The sequence below is a fragment of the Schistocerca nitens genome, chromosome 8 (genome assembly GCF_023898315.1).
Source record: "Schistocerca nitens isolate TAMUIC-IGC-003100 chromosome 8, iqSchNite1.1, whole genome shotgun sequence".
NCBI lineage: Eukaryota > Metazoa > Arthropoda > Insecta > Orthoptera > Acrididae > Schistocerca > Schistocerca nitens.
In genome coordinates this window covers 25,865,722-25,888,665 of record NC_064621.1, presented here as the reverse complement: position 1 = coordinate 25,888,665, position 22,944 = coordinate 25,865,722, and the positions used below count along the sequence as shown (strand labels likewise).

General features: G+C 40.7%; 1 protein-coding gene across 1 annotated transcript in view; it reads left to right on the top strand.

The window, feature by feature from the left end:
* LOC126198948 (myrosinase 1-like) overlaps positions 1-22,944 on the top strand; it is a 102,793-nt gene that overhangs the window by 72,465 nt on the left and 7,384 nt on the right. Inside the window, exons 8-10 of the mRNA XM_049935593.1 lie at positions 7,115-7,230; positions 18,111-18,245; positions 18,342-18,448. Of these exons, the coding sequence (XP_049791550.1) occupies positions 7,115-7,230; positions 18,111-18,245; positions 18,342-18,448 (358 nt within the window). The remainder of the gene's footprint in view (positions 1-7,114; positions 7,231-18,110; positions 18,246-18,341; positions 18,449-22,944) is intronic.

The window sequence follows — 22,944 nt, the reverse complement described above, 5'->3', positions numbered from 1 at the left end:
GAGCAGTGAAAACATGTGGATTTACCTCTGCCGAAAATGCAAAAGAGCCGACATCATTGGCAGAAAGAGACTGTAACGATGCGGTGTTAACAGATTATTTTCTTAAGGAGCAAACCGTCACAGCAGCATATTAAAGATATTTCCTTATGACGTTATGTGCAGCTGCCAATAAGAAGTGTCGCGGGAAGCTGACCAAGGGGATGTTTCTGAACCATGATTCATTCTGCTCAGCACGCGATCACGCTTCCTACTTCTTTCGTCTATCAAATTTTGTTTCACGCACCTTATTGTCCTGACATAGCACCCCAGTGGCTTCTTCATCTCTCCTCACATCTAGGAAGCACTGTGTGGCAGATATTTCCAGAATGACGCCAGTAGGAATACAGCAAGCATTGTGAACCATTTTCCGTGTCGTTTACGTCTGCATCATGAGGGTCTGGGCTTATCAGTGACATCAGTCTTACTACTGACTGATGTCAGTCTTTAAAATCAATTACAGTGTAGCTCCATCGTGTCTATGCTCAAAAGTATTCGAACGACCTGAATTATTTATAAAAAATACGTCACACACTTTAAAAAGTACGTGAAATGTGTAAAATAACGAAAACATTGGCAACTACTTGACTCGTAAAAATTGTTTATATACTGTGTCGCCAGTGGATCGGCAAATTTCATTGGGAGCTATATCTCTGTTTCTATGGGATACCGCAATGGGTATGTAACATATCCTGCACAAACAGTTCAAAATCAACATTTGCTTATCAAATGTAATTAAAAATTACTTTTACATAAAGGATGAAGATGAGTTTTACTTTAAATATTGTTCTGCAAACCCTGAAGAACGTGAAAAAAATCAACTGCTGACTTGTGTCTCAGCTGCTCACTGTCACCAACAGATGTCTGCACTTGTAAAAATGTTTAAACTTCGATCTGTGCTCCATACTTCGTGCATCACACAACAGAGCCTTGAAATAATTATTTTTCCACATCTATGATGCTTCCCAAATGTCACAATTTTCTAAAATGTTCGCAAAATATGTCAGCAATGGAAGAAAAGAGTAATGTTTATGTCATGAATCGCAATGTTATTTTCCACTACACACGTTTCCGCCGGAGTGGCACCTATAAAACATGACTGTGAACTTTAGTGTATGTGTCAGGCGAGAGAGTGAATATAATGTACGACTAGAAAAATATAATTGCTGCCAATAATGGCAAATGATTGAAACCTACTTGACGTTTTACCATAGTGTAACTATTATTTTACCTCATCTTCATGATGATTGTCAGATGTCGCAATATTCTTCAATGTACGTAAAAATGCGCCAGCAATGCGTAATGTTTACATCACAACAGTGTCTAAATACATAAAGTGTATTGAATCTGATTATGTATACTATCATCTCCTACCGTTATTTATGACAAACTTATGGGGGAAGCAAAGGTAAAGCATCAACAGAAAAAATAAGATCGAAGTTAGTTATTACAAATGGACTTCACACACTTTGCAACCATACTCACGCTTCATATTAAATATTCTAGCATCTAAATTGTCCATATTACTTATTAAAATGCGCACAGCTTGTATATAGGCATTAGGGATAAGAGCTTTTAGGTTAAGCAGCATACGTTTACGATGATAGTTAGGTATGTTTACCACAATTACAAGCTCTGTGGAGCTTCAAACTAAATATTTACGCTTCTAAATCGTCTTTATAGCTTGTCAAAATATATGCAATTTTCTTATTGGACTACGTAAGTAAATTATAAGTTAAAAGATGACGGTACTTCGATGTAGATACTAAGCATTAAATTTAGTTAAATATGTAAGAATTGCTCACACATGGGCACTACTGTAGAGCTAATTTACGGCTTAATATGCACCAGTATTACTCTCACGTCTAAAAATCACCGGAACTTTTCGCCCTTTGCAAGCAAATCAAGTATTTCAGTATCTAAATTGTCTGTCTAACATATTAAAATACACATGTCTTGCATGTTGATACTACTTAAATAAATTATTGATCGGTAAACAACGAAATTTCGATCGTAGGGGTATCTAACTGTTGTAAGCCTCCTCACTGGATCACGTTCTTTTAACACCAGTTATTAATTTTTCACAGTTAACAAAGTAGAATAGCTTATATTAACAACCCATTTTATATGTGGAAACTATTCATGGATACTGAATTTATTACGACAAATATGCTGTTACTATAGTTGAAATGCAAACAGCGATGTATCTACACGGAAGGAATAGAAGTCCCCTCTCTTTTTGAAAACAAATTTTACACCGCCGAGCATTGTCAAAAGCTCTTACAGCCACCTGCTGTTCAGATGACGAAGCAACTGTTGCTTTTAGTTTATAAACCATTACATCTTCCTGTAGATTTGGTGGAAGTTCAATATTATCCGTAACCTTCACATCATTATCATGTCTTCCTTTTGACAAATAGTATACAATCACAACATATTTCCCACGTCATCTTATCCAGTCTAGGTAAGATTTAATGTTATCCTATGAAACTTAGCAGTCTTTTGCTTTACTTTCCTGCAACTTCAAGCAATAATCGATGCTTCTCGAAGTTCCGCTTCAGTAGACAGTATTTCAGTATCAATTCAGTTACTGCCTATTGCTTTCAAAGCTACCAAAATACTAATCGCTCCACGAATGTATTTGGATCAAAATCTGCTGGTAATTTCTTAGGGACGATTTTCAAATTTTGAATATGATAACACTCATAATTTTGTTCGTTATCTTTATAATCACCTTCATCATTTCCTTTGTCATAATTATCTTCTTCTTCTACAGCTAAGGATTTAATACAGGGTGTTTCAAAAATGACCGGTATATTTGAAACGGCAATAAAAACTAAACGAGCAGCGATAGAAATACACCGTTTGTTGCAATATGCTTGGGACAACAGTACATTTTCAGGCAGACAAACTTTCGAAATTACAGTAGTTACAATTTTCAACAACAGATGGCGCTGCGGTCTGGGAAACTCTATAGTACGATATTTTCCACATATCCACCATGCGTAGCAATAATATGGCGTAGTCTCTGAATGAAATTACCCGAAACCTTTGACAACGTGTCTGGCGGAATGGCTTCACATGCAGATGAGATGTACTGCTTCAGCTGTTCAATTGTTTCTGGATTCTGGCGGTACACCTGGTCTTTCAAGTGTCCCCACAGAAAGAAGTCACAGGGGTTCATGTCTGGCGAATAGGGAGGCCAATCCACGCCGCCTCCTGTATGTTTCGGATAGCCCAAAGCAATCACACGATCATCGAAATATTCATTCAGGAAATTAAAGACGTCGGCCGTGCGATGTGGACGGGCACCATCTTGCATAAACCACGAAGTGTTCGCAGTGTCGTCTAAGGCAGTTTGTACCGCCACAAATTCACGAAGAATGTCCAGATAGCGTGATGCAGTAATCGTTTCGGATCTGAAAAATGGGTCAATGATTCCTTTGGAAGAAATGGCGGCCCAGACCAGTACTTTTTGAGGATGCAGGGACGATGGGACTGCAACATGGGGCTTTTCGGTTCCCCATATGCGCCAGTTCTGTTTATTCACGAAGCCGTCCAGGTAAAAATAAGCTTAGTCAGTAAACCAAATGCTGCCCACATGCATATCGCCGTCATCAATCCTGTGCACTATATCGTTAGCGAATGTCTCTCGTGCAGCAATGGTAGCGGCGCTGAGGGGTTGCCGCGTTTGAATTTTGTATGGATAGAGGTGTAAACTCTGGCGCATGAGACGATACGTGGACGTTGGCGTCATTTGGACCGCAGCTGCAACACGGCGAACGGAAACCCGAGGCCGCTGTTGGATCACCTGCTGCACTAGCTGCGCGTTGCCCTCTGTGGTTGCCGTACGCGGTCGCCCTACCTTTCCAGCACGTTCATCCGTCACGTTCCCAGTCCGTTGAAATTTTTCAAACAGATCCTTTATTGTATCGCTTTTCGGTCCTTTGGTTACATTAAACCTCCGTTGAAAACTTCGTCTTGTTGCAACAACACTGTGTTCTAGGCGGTGGAATTCCAACACCAGAAAAATCCTCTGTTCTAAGGAATAAACCATGTTGTCTACAGCACACTTGCAAGTTGTGAACAGCACACGCTTACAGCAGAAAGACGACGTACAGAATGGCGCACCCACAGACTGCGTTGTCTTCTATATCTTTCACATCACTTGCAGCGCCATCTGTTGTTGAAAATTGTAACTACTGTAATTTCGAAAGTTTGTCTGCCTGAAAATGTACTGTTGTCCCAAGCATATTGCAACAAACGGTGTATTTCTATCGCTGCTCGTTTAGTTTTTATTGCCGTTTCAAATATACCGGTCATTTTTGAAACACCCTGTAAATGCATTGGTTTTAACGTCGTCATCTCTTTTCTTTCGGAATAGCTATCTCAATCTCTGAGAAATGGGTTTGATGGAAAATCAAAGTGCTTCTTGAACCACATTTTCTCTGCTAAAACCTGGGGAGATCTTTTTGTATCTAACATTATGGACGACTGGATTCGCATCTGAAACTTAATGTGTCATTAATGCCTCTATTAAGGAATGACTAGACACTGTATAATCAATGTTGTTTTACATTTTCACTCACTGACTCGGGTGGGAACTTGATTCTTTAAACTCACTGTAGCTTCAGGTGTTTTACTGTGGTGTTCATATTCCTTTCCTAAGCTCGTCCAGTTCATTTCCACTCCTTAAGATGATTTTCAGTATGCTAGAAGGTATTCTAAAACTTTCAGTGGCCCTCCTAATTGATTAACATTCAACAACACTTTGTTTCGGCATCTGAAAATCTTCTGGAGTCAATTTTCTATGCATCTGAAACATAAAAATGGATAAGATTAGTTTTCATAGGGTAACCACCAGCGCATGGTCTTATACGATAAGTATGTGATACGAAAAGTAGGACTTCTCTTAAGTCCAGTTCATATCCACACTTAATATGTCTCGGTATGTGCTCCGATGTATTTTAAAATTTCCAACTGACTTTCTAAACGATAAATCTCCAGCAAGAGCTTGTTTTGCCTGTTTCATATCTTCTGAAGTTCATTTTCTACCCATCTGAAACATAAAAATGGATATCATTGCTTCCATGATGGTGAATGAACAATGATGGTCAGTGAAAAATTATGGTCTGTGTGTGGGCAGTGATTGCAGTGGACAGTGACTGCCAGTGAAAAGTGAGTGCCAAAGGAAAGTGACTGGTGAATGGGCAGTGATGGTCAGTGGCTAATGATGGATTTATTTTTATAAATACTTCTGATCATTTGTATGCTTTTGAGCTCTTTCATTTTAATGACTACTAAAATACTAGGCTCTGACTGGAAAAGAGGGAAGGGAGGTAGTACACTACCCAGTGTGTCTTTACATAAATATGACGAAAGTAGTGCAACTTTGAGTCAGTTTTAAACATAATTTTCATATTATGCTCTGATTGGTTGGAAAGAGAAGAGGAAGAGGGGTGTGGGCTGTGGAGCACAATTGAACTAGTTCCCCCAGTTTGGATTTCTGATTGGCTGTTTTGTTTTTAATACTTCGCTGTGACTGATTGGAAAGAGGAGGGGTTTGGGGCATAAAGTGAAATTGAGCTATTTCCCTCATTATGGATTTTTTTGTTGGTGGGTGGAGATGATTTTCAATTTCACACTGACAGAAATGGGTTACTTCCGCCCTCTTGAATTTTGATTGATTCTTTCATTTTTACTATTGGACTATGATTGGTTGGAGATAGGGTGGCGGGCAGGAGAGGGAGAAAGGAGGAAATTGGTCATGGTTTCCCACTGATAAGGACTATGCTGACACTAACAAGGGTGATGACATCACTGTTAAGTCCAGGCCGTCATGGTGACGGTGCAGATGGTTTAGAATGCCCGCTGTATTTTTACTGACGCCAAGATGATTTTCAAGGTGAAACGTTTCCTGACCAATCAAAATGCGTACTTCTACACCGCGGACTTGTACAATCAAGTTCTTCGGCAAGTCATCCATTCTCGAGAAAATACAGTAGAATTGTATCTTGGATATGTGTCTACATGTCACCAAATGCCATTGTCGAGGCTTGCTTTTTTGCTAACGGTAATTAAACCTCTTTGATTACTCCTCATACTCAAGCGAGAGAGTATATTTCGTGTTAGATATGTTCACAGCAAATTTCTGTCGGGCTGGTAATGTTGAGATCTACGCTAATACTTTCCATATTAGCGTTTTGGTAGTTTTCGGCACTGGCTGGTAAAAAGAGAAAAGAAAATGTCGCGAATTGAAGGTACAATTTTACAGGAAGCTCTGGAAACCGGATTCATCTGGAATTTTCATTTGCAAACAAAATAAAGGTGGAGGAGGACGTAGTTTTGAAAATTCACAACAAATGGCTCTGGATACGGTTACTGCTACACTATTTTCGTTCAAACAAGAACACAAAATATATATTTACAAAGTAATAGAGATTTTCTAATCTAACTGCCACATATCCCACATGAAACGCTCCTGATGGATGCGCTTTTTTCATGTAAAAGGTAATAACGAACTTGTCATAGAATATAGAAGGGTGCAATACTCTGAGGTGCATATTGTAGTTCTTAGACTATAGTAGCCATATGTCAAAGAGAAAATCAGTTTGCATTTGCAACGTTTATTTTCATTAGTAATATTACTGCACTGGAGATGTAGAGAAGACACATTTTCATAATACTCAGATTGTTTGATATTCTTAATGATATATACACATCAGTTGATTCTGTTAAGAAATTCGTCAGTGGAGTACGAGCTGGCCGTCAATAAATTCTTTTGGGTTGTCCTTAATCTGAACTTTATTTGTGGTTACACGTTAATGGCTGCACGAAAAAAAAATAAGAGGACCAACAGTTATATACATCACTGCAAACAGAAGCAATAACTACCCTACATTAACATCATTGTTTAGTAGATAGTGTTAATTAGAAGAGTAATAGTTGTCGAAAGTAATATTTTTACCGATAACAGCTGCACGAGACAATACTAGCTACCTTGATACAGTTCTGTCCTATATTGTTCTCTCTTTGTGTTATAACGTGCATTAAGTTACAGCAATTATCTTTCTTGCAGGATCGGCTGACTTTATTGGAGTGAATCACTACCAAACAGATTACGTGACGTCAGGCGTGACTGGTATATCGCCGTCCAAAACCCGCGACTCCGGCGTCATCACTTCCGTTTCTAGAGTAAGCTATTACCATTACTAGAAATATTCAATATTCATATAAAAAAACCACAACTCGCACACAAATCGATTCCCTAACCGGTATCGCCCCTCAGACGCAATCATCAGATACGTGAAAATTACAGTATTTAGCAACAATATCTGATGAAGGTAAGCACTGAATGTAAACTTAGAAGTAGTAACTTACAGTCGTTGCTATGGTGGCGACACGCAGAAAGTTAAGAGGTGCATTCGCTCAAACACAAAGTTGTGTATGTTGGATGTATAGTGATTAGTATAGGGTCATTGGTGCGGCGTATAATCCAAGCACAACTGTGGGAGTCAGAACATCCGACTGCAATCATAAGAGTCATTTAAATGTGTTCAAACAACGTACTAACAGTGGGGCAGTTGGCACAGTATCCCCAAGCCCCCATTTTTCTTCTTTTGTAAACAAACCATTTACTTGGCCTAGCCCAATTTAATGTCCCTTATGTGAATAACCTGTCCTTGTTTTGTTTATTTAGAACACAATTAATGGACTACAACTGTGATTGTGATTACCGTAATTTATGTTCAAGATGGCTTCCGAGTATTGCACTTGTGCTCATGTTTACTCAGGAGTTAACTAGTGGTCAAATGCTTTTCGTTTAAAGTGATAACTGTCGTCATAAAAGTCATAATTTATTACCCAAAACTGCGTCTCCTTTCCGCACTGGCGCAATGTGCTCCTACTGGTCCAGTCCACATCACCGCAATCCTGAGAGGGGATTTGGTATTCGTAAACTGCACCTCGCTCGAGAAAGCAGCAGTAGCACTAAATTCAGATGATATTCGCAGATTTACAGCACGGTACTGCATCCAAACGTTTTGGCTCCTGTTTCCTCAAATTTCTGGCAGAGTATTGCAGCCAATGTTATTTTGCGCAACGTATTCACGATATTCACGGGTAATTTAACTGACTTCTTTTTAAGAATCTGCACGTGAATATCGGTTTCGGCGCTATTTCACCGATTTTCCCCACCTTTCAAGAAGACACCCGTAAACATGGGTTTCGCAGCTGTTTAACGATTTTCCCTCACTTTTCAAGAAGATACGCATAAATACAAGTTTCGTAACGATTTAATCAGATTTTTAAGAAAACGCACTTAAATACCGGTTTTGATCTAATCTCACTGAGTTTTCAAGAACACATACGTAAATACTGGTCTGTGAATTTTTAAAAATTCCCACAATGCATTATTTAGTCACAAATAATCTCCTGCTAAGTACCTTCCGTAAGCACACGACTGTTTTTTATGGTTTTACCGTTTTTCCCCCAGTGATGCACAAATAGCCAATATTTTCAGGACGTTATACGTAAAAATATGGGCCAATCCATCACCGCTACGGGATAATTTAAAAAAAAAATTATACGGATCTTCAGCGTTACATCAGTGTTATTTAATAACAAATATTCACCAGGCTTACGTTTCACTATAACGAACTTATCCCACGCAGTTAGCGAGAGACGACATAATCAGGTCCCATAAGAGTCCCTTAGAGTTGGCAAAACTAACGGTAGGAACGCTTCTGTAGAAAGGTATTTACGCCGGTAATAGCCCGCATTTACACTACTACCTACGGGACAAGAACATGAGAGAGAGCTATGCACTTTATTTAAGAACAAACAAAAAAAAAAAAAATAGCTTCCGTACCTCGAACAGCGTACTGTTATCGCACCGCAGGACACGCTGTTTTAAACCCGTTTTGCACGAGCAACTTTCTGGTCAGAATCGACTACACGAGGCGCGCACGCGTTCCGTGTTTGCGACCGACCGAGGTGGCGCAGTGGTTAGCACACTGGACTCGCATTCGGAAGGACGACGGTTCAATTCCGCGTCCGGCCATCGTCATTTAGGTTTTCTGTGATTTCCCTAAATCACTTTAGGCAAATGCCAGTATTGTCCCTCTGAAAAGGCACGGCGACTTCCTTCCCCATCCTTCCCTAATCCCATGAGACCGATGACCTCGCTGTTTGGTCTCTTCGAGCAAATCAATCAACTTTGGTGTTTGCGCGTAAATCAGCAAGCAACCACGATGTGTGTCTGTGACGTCGGTGATCGGACTGTGCAGAGCGTGGAGTTATAAATTTCCGAGTATGCTGCTAACATTGTGAGTTATAACCTATTCTGGTCGAGTTTACTCCTACTATAAAAATGGATTTTGTGCTTTCGTGGCACACTGAAAAGCTACACAAGGTCTTCGTATTTTTTTCCTACTAGTATTCCCCTACAAGAGAGACGAAATATCTGAACGAAGGCTGATGAGAAAAACCTACATTATGAATAAATAACAACGTAAATAGATAAACGTGTTTTAATGAAAATTATTTCAACAGTGAAAAAGTCATAATTACAGGACGAGAAAAACAATTTTCGTTGTTATTTGGCACCTAGGAAGAAAAAAAGATAAAAAGGATAAGAGAAAAAAGGCGCAGAGTACTGCGATCAACATGCTGTCTAATGATGCAAGCATATATTTTCTCGAGCACGTAAATGTATGTTTTCTGAAATGTTTGGGTGAAACTTTCAGTTCTCAGGAGTGTGATCAGTTTACCACTAGACCTTTGACAAGAACGTCCACTGTGAATTCTGCTTTGATTCATTGACTTGAATTATCCAACGTTGGTACTCATCTACTTCAATTTGGCGGAAGCCACGAGAAAATACGGTTACTTACTGCTCAACTGTGCGACTTTAAAATGTGTGGCAAAACTGACGATCCCGCCAAGTGTGAGGTATGCAGTGTTATCCGCTTTTTAAACGCGCAAAAATTCCGACCCATCGAAATTTATGGACAGAGAACTGAGGTTTACGGTAGTGTGAAGAATGAATCGTCAGTCTGAAAGTGGTGTACCATATTTAATGGCGAGCGGAAAAATGTTCACGACAGAGATAGCTCGGTCCTGCCCTCAGTGGTGAATGACGGAATGAAACAAAAATCCAAAAGAAATGTTGGAATACGTGAGGCAATACTGACCTTACGACTCATCTTAGAAGGAAGATTAAGGAAAGGCAAACCTACGTTTCTAGCATTTGTAGACTTAGAGAAAGCTTTTGACAATGTTGACTGGAATACTCTCTTTCAAATTCTGAAGGTGGCAGGGGTAAAATACAGGGAGCGAAAGGCTATTTACAATTTGTACAGAAACCAGATGGCAGTTATAAGAGTCGAGGGGCATGAAGAGGAAGCAGTGGTTGGGAAGGGAGTGAGACAGGGTTGTAGCCTCTCCCCGATGTTATTCAATCCGTATATTGAGCAAGCAGTAAAGGAAACAAAAGAAAAATTTGGAGAAGGTATTAAAATCCAGGGAGAAGAAATAAAAACTTTGAGGTTCGCCGATGACATTGTAATTCTGTCCGAGGCAGCAAAGGAATTGGAAGAGCAGTTGAACGGAATGGACAGTGTCTTGAAAGGAGGATATAAGATGAACATCAACAAAAGCAAAACGAGGATAATGGAATGTAGTCGAATTAAGTCGGGTGATGCTGAGGGACTTAGATTAGGAAATGAGACACTTAAAGTAGTAAAGGAGTTTTGCTATTTGGGGAGCAAAATAACGATGGTCGAAGTAGAGAGGATATAAAATGTAGACCGGCAATGGCAAGGAAAGAGTTTCTGAAGAAGAGAAATTTGTTAACATCGAGTACAGATTTAAGTGTCAGGAAGTCGTTTCTGAAAGTATATGTATGGAGTGTAGCCATGCATGGAAGTGAAACATGAACAATAAATAGTTTGGACAAGAAGAGAATAGAAGCTTTCGAAATGTGGTGCTACAGAATAATGTTGAAGATTAGGTGGGTAGATCACGTAACTAATGAGGAGGTATTGAATAGGATTGGGGAGAAGAGAAGTTTGTGGCACAACTTGACTAGAAGAAGGGATCGGTTGGTAGGAGATGTTCTGAGGCATCAAGGGATCACAAATTTAGCACTGGAGGGCAGTGTGGAGGGTAAAAATCGTAGAGGGAGACCAAGAGACGAATACACTAAGCAGATTCAGAAGGATGTAGGTTGCAGTAGGTACTGGGAGATGAAGGAGCTTGCACAGAATAGATTAACATGGAGAGCTGCATCAAACCAGTCTCAGGACTGAAGACCACAACAAAAACAACAGGCCTTTCACAATTAGTGGACGGCATTCATTCTTGTCAGACATTTGCAAGAAGTGTGTTCAACGAGACTGCTAATGTAGGTATGGGCTATAAAAAGTATGCCGAGTGGTTTCCTCGAATTTGTCAGATGATGATGAATTTTTGCATCACATAGTCACTCGTTATGAGACTTGACTATCACATTTCACACCAGAAACATAGCACCAATCAATGGAATGGTATCATTAGCAATTCCCAACGAAACCGAATAAAACAAGAAAAATTTTGAGCACTGAAAAAATTATGGCTACGGTATTTTCTGATATTGCGTGTGTCCTGCTCATCGACTACATGCCTAGAGGCGAGGTCACAAATGCAGCGACCTACTGTCGGCCGCTTGAATGACTTCGCAGCGCCATTAAAACAAGCGGCGAGGAATGCTAACCAGTGGAGTCGTCTTCCATCACGATAACGCACGTCCGCGTGCAGCGGGAGTGACGCAGGACCTGGTTCAGCGGTTTCAATGGGAAATGTTTCAATACGCGCCATACAGTCTGGCTTAGCCGAAAGTCTTTATCACTCCTTACCCAAAATGAAGGATTTTTTGAATGGACGACACCACGGAAGTGATGGCGAACTTAAAGAAACAGTTGGTTCAACTAAAGGGCGGCAACAGAGTATGCAGAAGGCATAGTATAGTTGGTAAAACGGTAGAAATGTCTAAATTTGAACGGTGAAAAGTAGCTTCGGTATCAAATCGTATGTAAAACACAATTTCGTTTAATTACATCAAAAATTTCTGTAGAAAAGAACATTCTTTACTTTCCAAATGAACCTCGCACATGCTCAATTTCCTTCCATCAGAACCATCAGCCATATTCCAATAATTATCAAATAACTGTTTTTTATATACTTTAAATTCAGCTTGTTTGTAGCACTGCTTGTGTGCAGTGATGAGATTGACCAACTTGTGATACACATACACACACACAATGTTTACTATACTTCTCGCAGTGTCACTGAACACATTTCTCACATATCCACTTACCTTCTATGTTTGGTCAGCAGTAAAACATATCGCAACTTATAAACGTATGAATATTTCCAACACTATTTCTTGAACAATACACTACGTGCTGTCACTCAGCCCAACAGTTCAAGTGCTGTTTCATCAAACACAGTAACTAATGTGGCTGCTGTTGGTGGTACTGGCTGGAGAAAACTTCAGCATTGATTTGGTCTGCCTCGTACTTGTTGATTAATTGGCTCTCTACGTATGACAGACTGTTGGACAAGCGCGACCACTCAATTTGAGCCACCTGAATCTTCCTACGATGCAATACAATCTCTGTTTCAATTACCACCTCTAACTCAATATCTGATGAAATGGCACCACTGACAAATTGCAAACCACACTTGGTCAAATAAAACATTCTCGTGCAAAGGAACATTGCATTGATGACTACATGAAGTAGTCGGTTTATATGCATGGAAGATAGATGCCCCTATCATTATGATGTGCATTTACGTAATAAGTCAACATTTTTGAAATTTTGCGATGAGTGTCTTTCGAACCTCGGGAATTCTACGTTTCGACACTAAAATTGCGATTCTTTACTCTTGGTCACTGCTTATCTCCGAAGAAAGTGTCAAGATCATGGTGTAATCTCAGCTATCATATCAAGATCAGATCTAAGTGTGACTGATGTAGGAAAGAAAAATATAATATATTTTAACGATTTTCCACTACGGGTATTGAAAATGTGCAAAACATAAATAATAAAATAACAGCACTTTCTACAAAACCGTTATTCGTTTATCAGAAATAGATCTCTGACACACCAACATGAGGGAACAGAAGGTCCAAATTTATCGCAGACTGCAGTATGTCTGAATGAAAGCAATAGCACCCTCATTTCTTCCCAAAAGAAAATTTTCACAGGCAAGCGTTGTTAGAAGCTCTCACAGCCACACAGCATTCTGATGCTGCTTTCTGAAGACACAGTATGATGGGGGTGCATCCACTCCAGACATTTTTGCATTTATGTGCTGACAAATATTGCCCGCAAAATCTTTACCCTTCGTAAAAAAAACTGCAGGAAAAGCGACACAGCTTGTTGAACCTATGGATAGTGCGTTTCTTACCAACATGTATACCCTACACCACAACAGAAACACACTGTTTAATCTCTATTACCACCACAAAAGAACTCCAGCTTCATTTAGTTTGTCAAAACGTTGCTTACTAGCCAATGACCAACCACCAAATGATACCAGCCACACATCAGGTATTCTATATTTAGGATACGAAATTGCAGTGCCTGTGTTATTCTGAATTACAATGCAAAGCTCCTCTGGACACGCATGCCGAAAGGAACAGGTACTGTGGCGACAACAGCCGGTGTGAAAGACATTAAATGTATTCGCCGTTGCGAAGATGGACAACCGTCAGCTTTGGAATGGAATGACGACAGTGAAAATTTGTGCCGAACTGGGAATGGAACCCGGATTTCCCGCATATCGCGAGCCGTCGCCTTACCATTTGAGTATCCGTGCACGATTCACGGCCACACCCATACTTCCAAGTGTCGTCAACCCGGTTCAAAATGGTTCAAATGGCTCTGAGCACTATGGGACTTAACATCTATGGTCATCAGTCCCCTAGAACTTAGAACTACTGAAACCTAACTAACCTAAGGAGATCACACAACACCCAGTCATCACGAGGCAGAGAAAATCCCTGACCCCGCCGGGAATCGAACCCGGGTACCCGGGCGCGGGAAGCGAGAACGCTACCGCACGACCACGAGCTGCGGACTGTCAACCAGGTGTCTGTACATGTACATCCATGTATATTCCCACACAGGTGAGACATTTTACCTTAAAATCGCTTGGCCGGTGTCTGCGGGTAAATACGATATTGCAGTGCCTCTGTTATTCTGGATTACGATTCAGAGTTCATTTGGAAACGCATTCATAAATACGAATCATCCGCCGACACCGAGCAAGCGACTTTAAAGTATATGGTAAGGCGACCGCTCGCGACGATCTGGAAACCCCGGTTGTTAAGTCGGAGTGACAGTCGTTTGGACACTAAGTTACGCACATCTGATTCCATTGCTCTCCTGAATGACTGAGTACTTCTTAAACACATATTGTAACTTTGAGACGAAACCAGTGGTTCCGCCTTACTGTGTCACATTGTACCTTGTGACAGTGATTTTATACGTCGCATTAATCATTCTGGCAAGTGCAGTACGGTACAGTAAGCGTCTGCAAAAGGGATGTACGCCAATGTGTTCATTTATTTATTATTTCGTTACGTACCTCCTTTACATTATCTTCATTATGTTGCTATAAATTATAGAATTGTTTTATAGTGAGTTCGTCTGCAGAACAGCTGTAGGACAGTGATGCATGCTTTACTTAGATTTTGGTGAATGTCTAACTCCTGTGGGGAACTGGCAAAGACACACCTGTAGTTGTAGAGAGTTGGTGGGGTACCCGTCCCATTACCCCTCAGGGAAGAACAGAGTGACCGTTAAGGAGGCTTCGGCATTCAGCTCCTGGTCTGGCTACAGGGCAGGGGTCCGCCACGTAGTTTGCAAAAACTGAAGAGGATGAGGTACCTTATTGTTCAGATTACTAAGCCATTCTTTTTCAGCGAGATTATAGTCAGGGTTACGTGGCGACCACCTGCTGTAGTAGTTTTACAGACACATTCAGTGGTTAGGTTTGATATTTTATCGAGAGCACGGAGCACAATAGAATCCAATAATACAAAGGCAACCTCGAGGTGCCTTCAACACATTTGGTTTTATTTGAATTCTGTCATCAATTACATTTCCTTTAATGATTAACGTAAATTAGTTCGCCAAATATTAAACGAATTATCTTTGTAGTATGGGCCTCACCCCGTGCGTTCGATAGAACTTTGTGGTCGCCTCAGTATATCAAAGATAGCAGAGATTATAGTACGCTGTATGTTTAGGCATTTTGAGCATGAATTGTGTGAAATATTTAAGTAAACTTGCGAGTGAAAATCTTTGCTAATTTTTAATTTCCGGTCTACTGGTCATTGTCTCTACGCTGCCACGCGAGCAGTTCTGCAAGGAGACTTGACCACCAGCGTCCTAAATTAGGTTCAGACAGGAAATGCGTGTGAAGTTTATTTTTGTAATAAAACCGAAAATGATCCACATGAGTGAGTAATTAAAAGAGCCGTTAATTTCCAACTTCCAACTGGACTTGGGTGCAAAAATCATGTGTCTCGTGTGAATTTCTGATTATTTTCCAAGAACGATCGCCTAAGGTGAGTTCCAGCATACCACCTTGACTTCCAACGTGGCATTGGCTGCAGAGTCATTGAAAAATGATCGTTCTTGTTGAAAATCATATTAGGACAAATAAGTGCATGTGAAGAATTTAGTAGGATGTAATAAATTTTATATGTGCCTAATTGGAGTATATTTTTGTCTGCTTAGACCCATGCCCAACATTATTAGTAGTTCATCGCGAGTTCCGGACAAAATCAAATAGTACCAGTAACTAAGGTCAGCTGCTATTTTAGTCAAAGCATTTCCAGTAAAATGACAATGAATGACGAGCACCATGATCATGCGAGAACTTTAGAAAGAACAGTAGCAACATAATATTCCTTCCCTGTTTCCGTGAATATCTTAAGTTGCACAGACCTCTATGTTAGAGATAGGCGCCGTCAGCGCAAAAAAAGACAATAAAACTGTTCCGTCTTTAAATGAGTCGTGGCTTGCATGCCACAATAAATTGCATATTCAGTTGAGAATCTTTAGTTTCGTAGTAAAATAATCTCAGCCCAAAATCATTAAAAATATAACACGTCAGCCTCAGTTGCAAATAGAAACCAATCTTTACCTACGTTTCAGCCAAAATAATGTGGCCTTCTTCAGAAGCTATTGACACTAAACGATTGCATGCCAAACTTTGAGCAGACCCACTGTAGTCCTTGTAGAGAGTATGGTATTGGTGGGCCATCAAAGGTGAAGACCCACTGCAGTCCTTGTAGAGACGGCAAGCATCCATCTGTTGCGGCTGTGCAGGTGCACAATCACCATCGAAGAGTCTTGCACACAATATAGCAAGTCCATAAACCACTACTTATGCACTCACAAAGTTTTTGGAATTGTCCTTAGAACCAGCAATGCTTTTAACCAGTCCCTTGCTGAATTATTAACACACGTGCAAACACTAACAGTCTCAACTTCTCACATATTGTGCATATACTATGACCAACAGAAATGTCTGCACTGAAATGAATGCTTACAAGTTACTTAATTTGATGAACTGGTGTCAATTACAATTTTATAACATGAGAATACAATTAGAAAGGTACAGAAAACATCATCAAAACCTCTGGGCGCCGTCTGATCGCCGATGACCGTGACAGATGAATCATTAGCATACAGCCCATCAGTTTTGCACAATTTATACCCTGGTGACACTGAACACAGTCCTTGTGGGTGTGGTATTGGTTTCTGATAATGCAGAAACATTTTTAAAAAAGACGGGAAAGACACTACACAGATAAATAGTGTACCTGAAAATACGTTGCTGCAACATTATAGACAGTTTTGGTTCAGTGCTTCTGAACAAGAAAACTCCACTGTGCGGACTACAACTAACATGGCTACTTCCAACTGACCCGTTAGAAATTGTGCCGAAGACAAATAAGAAGAGCCCTGGTACCGATTATTATCAATAGCGAACTTCTGAAACACTCTTCGCAGTAAGTGAAAGATAGATGCTTTCGTATGAGTATACTGAATACATGCGTGTGAGACATGCTGAATACCAACTGAGTGAAAAATGTCTTAATATAAGCGATGTTCCATACAAATGAAAGTGTTCATCCTATAAGCTACGGAGGTGTAACCCTGCTGAACGTACCATAGAAAATACACGCTAAAGTTACACACAGAGTTAAAGTACTGTCGGAACATTTCCTCAGTGAGGAGCACCATGGTTTCAGGAAAAAAGATTGTACACTCATAGAAAAGCCAATACTGTGAAAGGGGAGTGAGTGTAATCTGCCGAAACGCACATTGCTTATAGATAGTGTACAGAGAAGTATATTCTGGTGCATTATCAAATGGAATGAACAGCCAAACCATAAAATAAAAACAGTAAAAGATATTTATAAAATACGATACATAGTAGAAAGAAACGATAAACTATACCACTACACAAGGGAGCCCCATGTCTGAAGTGATGTTTTCGATCTACCGATTGTCTCTCTTAAGAGTCGGCAGGCACATTTTCTCTGGTGGTTCAGCAGATATTTGCAATTTTGGTTTCGAATTATGTAGTTTGAGTAAGTCCAAACAATTATCGCTTGTCATGTCTTTCATGCAACACCCAATGTCAACGGAAAACTTCAATTTGTTTCAGTTATAAACAAAATTATTTTTAAATCAGAATTTTGCGGGATCATTCTATAGTGCGCTCCCAAATTAGTCTTGTCTGATATTCGTTTGATCGATATGTGTTAAAGCATGCACAGTAAAATATGAATAAACAGTGTGTATGTGTGTGTGTGTGTGTGTGTGTGTGTGTGTAACAGTGGGAGGGAGGAGGAGGAGGAGAGAGAGAGAGAGAGAGAGAGAGAGAACTGTTGACAGAGTGTGAGTTTAAGAATTAAGCTGATGCTGGCCTTATGCACACTTCTCTTAAAAAAGAGTGTTAAATGGAGAAATTATAAGTACAAGTGAGATTTTTTTTTTAATTTTCAGATAGATTCCTCGGGATTTCGAAGATCATTGAACTGGATTGCTAACGAATATCCGGGATACCCGATTATTATAACAGAGAATGGTCTGAAAGATTTTGGTGGCCGTAACGACGTTACCAGGATAAATTACTTTGCGGTATGTAACACTTATTGTGCTGGGCCGCTATATAACTCGTGTTTTTGAGTACGTAAACTCATTTTGGTTACAAGTATTTTAATTTACTATTTTCAGGATTTTCTGGGAGCTCTCCTGGAAGCGGTGAACTTAGACGGTGTTCCAGTGATCGGGTACACATTATGGTCTCTCATGGACGTCCTGGAATGGGATTCAGGATTCACGTGAGTAACCTTTAGAAACTGCTAAATAAAAAGATTTGCACTAACTGTATGTCTGCCGACTTTTGTACGATTAGAATGAAGGGGAGGGTGAAAGAATAACATTTTTGAACGCGCACTGACGAGCCAAAGCTTTGTTACGGCTGCGATGTCTTTAGTTTTCTGGGCGTGATTAATTAATGGTGCACTTCTGGGTGTTCCGTCGAGTTTTTGACCCCATTTTATGCGCAAAATCCATAAAACTGAAACAACTCGGCTGTACACCCGGAAGTGCGCTATTAATTTATGTCCATATTGAATGCCACCTGACGGGGTTACGGCCACGTGACGTGGGAAAGAAAGTACGATGGAAATTTCGCAAATAATGAATAATATTTTTTGTTTGCTTACACATTTTTTGCAATATCTCTTTACAGTCCAATATAGTATCCTTGCTTCTCTATGAGTGTATCCCAACGCCTCGGAAGTTCTATTACTCCGTCCAGGACACCACTTCTGTTCAAATGTCGAATGGCTCGGGTAACGGCGGTAGAAATCTCTTCCAGAGAAAGATAACAACTTCGGGAATTTGTCCGGGCTATAGGCAGGATGCGGAAACACTTCCAATCCGTATGTTTGGGCTACAACATGCTGATACGCGAGCGAGCATTTTCGTGATGAAGGAGTGGCCCAGCTTTGAGCAACTCATGTCTGGTCTTGTGCATTTTTATGCTTAGGTTTTGCACGAAGTTACGATAGTACACTACTGTGACACTTACTCTACATGGAACTCTATCTGTCTTGACGATTTCTTGGTGATCATAAGCAATAGTCATCATTTGCTTGAGCTTCGGCCGTCCGGTGTGGCCGAGCGGTTCTAGGTGCCTCGTCTGGAACCGCGCGACCGCTACGGTCGCATGTTCGAATCCTGCCTCGGGCATGGATGTGTGTGATGTCCTTAGGTTAGTTAGGTTTAAGTAGTTCTAAGTTCTAGGGGACTGATGACTTCAGATGTTAAGTCCCACAGTGCTCAGAGCCATTTGAACCATTTGAACCTTGAGCTTCGATTGAGCGCTTCGAATTTTTTTCGGACGTACAAAACCTGAAGCTCTCCACTCATTGGACTGTGGTTTCAACTCCGATTCAGAGTCTCTAACCCACGTTTCATCAGTAGCGACAATTCGACACCAGTATCCTTGACCTTCACCGTCGAATCGTTGTTTGAGAAAGGTTACAATGACCAGGCGTTTCTGATTCTCTTAGGCAGTCAAACAGTGTGCAATCCATCTCACAGAAACTTTTCTCGTCTTCTAATCATTTGTCATAAGATTTGTTTGGAGAATTCCCGTAATTTCAGAGAATTCCTCAGAAGTCGCACTGCGACCTCCTTCAAGAGCATCTGTCGCAAGTTTCACACGTCGTTCATCTGTTGAAGTTTTTAGTTTTCCGGGTCTTGGATTATCGTCTATACTCATGCGACCACTACGAAAACGATTAACCCAACTTGAAACTGTACTACGGTCCACAACAAGCTCGGCACAAACTTAACTTAATGCACTGTGGATTTTTATCGGGTTTTAGCCACGTAAAGATTCGATCTTGGTGTACGAGCTTTGTTGTTCAAGTCACAGTACCCGAGAATACTGCAGGGTTCATTTCTACATCTAGAAATTTCTATGTCAGAGTAACCCCAGAAAAAAGAAAAACATATGGTTTTTCCTCAAGTTCCCAACTACAACGTGTGCTTTATTTATGAAAAGTGCACAGAAAACGATGGTCAAACTTTCAGGAAACACTCCTTACACGTAGAGGAATAGAATGTGTATGGACGTGAGTCCAGAAACGCTTTAGTTCCATATCAGAGTTCATTTTCTACTCCTCTTCATAATAACATGAATCAAGGGGAAAATGACAGATTTGAAATAATCTTAACAAACAGAAAGCAAAATGCTGTGCTGAATATTTCAAAATACGTTGGAAGAAGAAAAAAATTTAATGACCAGGGAGAAATCACGAAGAAAGTCCCACAAGGTTCAATTTTTGTTCCACTCCTATTCCTTATTGTGGGCTGTCAAGAATCCTCGCGAAATAATGTTGAGCAATCATCAACTAAGATTTTCTGTCAACGTTTGGGCCGCCATTGTTGACTGTTTGATACGGCCTCATTTTCTTCCACCCACACTCAACGGAGGAACCTACAGTGCTTTCTTAGAGAATGCTCTACCTGTTCTTCTAGAACATGAGCCTTTAGAAGGGTGACACACGTACGTCGCGTACAATGGAGCACCTCCTCATTTCAGTTTTACTGTTCGTACGCTTACACATTACACGTTCCGTGACGGATGCGTAGAAGTGGACCTAAAACCACAAGACCTTTATTTTTGGGGGGCATTTGAAAGCTCTTGTGTACGGAAGCCCGGTACAAGATGTACAGAGTCTTCGTGCCCGTTTTGTAAACGGCTGTGAAACAATGCACAGTTCTCCACTGCTATAGGGGTGAATAAGGGATTCAGTGCGGCCGCGGGTTGATCTATCTTGCTAATGGAGGGCATTCTGAACATTTCATTTAGAATGACGTTTCACATTGTGGCGATACGTTCTTTTCCTGTGTATTCCCCATAATTAATGTGTTGGAGGATTTTAGACACCTAGCTCTAACTTAGAAATGATGTCCATACAATATATTTATTTCTTCTACGTGACAGGAATATTTCCTGAAAGTTTAGACATACCTTTTTCTTACAGCCTATATAAGCGAAGTAGAGATCATTGGGGTACTGAACGTACAATTATTTACATTTAACTTTATTGATGCTCCGTTACCTAGGTAACTAAATGGACTATTTTCTGCATTACCGTTTTTAAAATGGCTCTGAGCACTAAGGGACTTAACTTCTGTGGTCATCAGTCCCCTAGAACTTAGAACTACTTAAACCTAACTAACCTAAGGACATCACTCACATCCATGCCCGAGGCAGGATTCGAACCTGCGACCGTAGCAGTCGCGCGGTTCCGGACTGAGCGCCTTAACCGCGAGACCACTGTTTTTAAAAAAATTGTACAAAAGACGATTTTGTTGTATCCTTGTATACAGTAATGATTTTATAATTAAATAAAAATTTAAAAATTACTTTAGATCGACATATTGAAAGAATAAACGCAAAGATTTTTCGATTAGGATGGAAAAAAGAAAAATAATAGAATGTGTGTTCCCACCACCGGTGCCATTCCAAACGCGAGACCCTCGGTAGTACACTTCGATCCGCTCACCTCTGCGTGGCATACTGATTTCTAATCCTAGTGATTGACTGACAGTAAGGAAGCATCTCCGAAAGGGCGTGGAGTTACTACCGTTAGTCTGTCTTCTACACGATTCTATTCCAAAACTGTTCTATTCTAATTTAATGCAAGTACTTGTATCGTTCAAAGTATTGGTTGGCCTATTTCGTTTAGATACCAGTTCAAAATAGTTCAAAATGGTTCAAATAGCTTAGCACTATGGGAGATAACTTCTGAGGTCATCAGTCCCCTAGAACTACTTAAACCTAACTAACCTAACATCACACACACCCATGCCCGAGGGAGGATTCGAACCTGCGACCGCAGCGGTCGCGCGGTTCCAAACTGAAGCGCGTAGAACCGCTCGGCCACAACGGCCGGCCAGATACCAGTTAGGTTCCTAGTGGTACTGCTTCTGTACTATAGCTCTTACACATTTAACGTGCCTATTTAGGGCATACCTCGGCACGGTTAAAGCTAGTTACAGTCTACAGACGTTAGTCCTTTGTATCTCCTTATTTGGTAGGTGTTAGCCGCCAGTCTGCCAATATTGCTTCCACTGCATCGCTCATTGGTTGTAAACTGTCATTGTCAGAGTTAGTGCTTTCGTTCCTGGTCCGTGTCGGGTATTTCCCACGGATCAGGTTCTCCTCGGGCAGCTGCATGTCCAGTTCTTCTGTACGGTCTTGTTTCTATCTATTTGGCATATAGTATAAGTGATGTAGCGTCAACGGATCTGTTCAGATACTGCCATTTGTCTGGGTCCCTTATGGATTCCTAGATGTTATCATGTGCAAAATTAGTTCATCGGGTGCACATGTGTAGTGTGCAATATAAAAGGAGGGTTGCCACAGGTTCTGGATACCAGGGAATTTCAAACAAGTCAGGGAAATATCAAGGAAATTTGAAAAAAACCTGGAAAAATCTCGTTTTTGTTCCAGTAGATGAAATGGTTTGTTTAGTGAGGTGACATGCACCGCCGCTGGCTGGGTGCTGCTGAGAACATGCGCCGCTTCCCTACTCTCTCATCCCTACTGCTTCTCCGCTTCTTACCACCCCCCTCAGCTTGCCGCTAGCCTAGCAGCTGCTGATGAGAGGCAGGGAGTCGTGAGGAGTGGTTTGTTTTGATCTGATTCTCAGAGACTGTAGAGACAGCGGCCGGAGATGGCGATCATGTGTGCATGATTTGTGGCTCAGTGGTTATGTGGATGTGTGTGCTCTCATTTTCTGACAACAGCTAT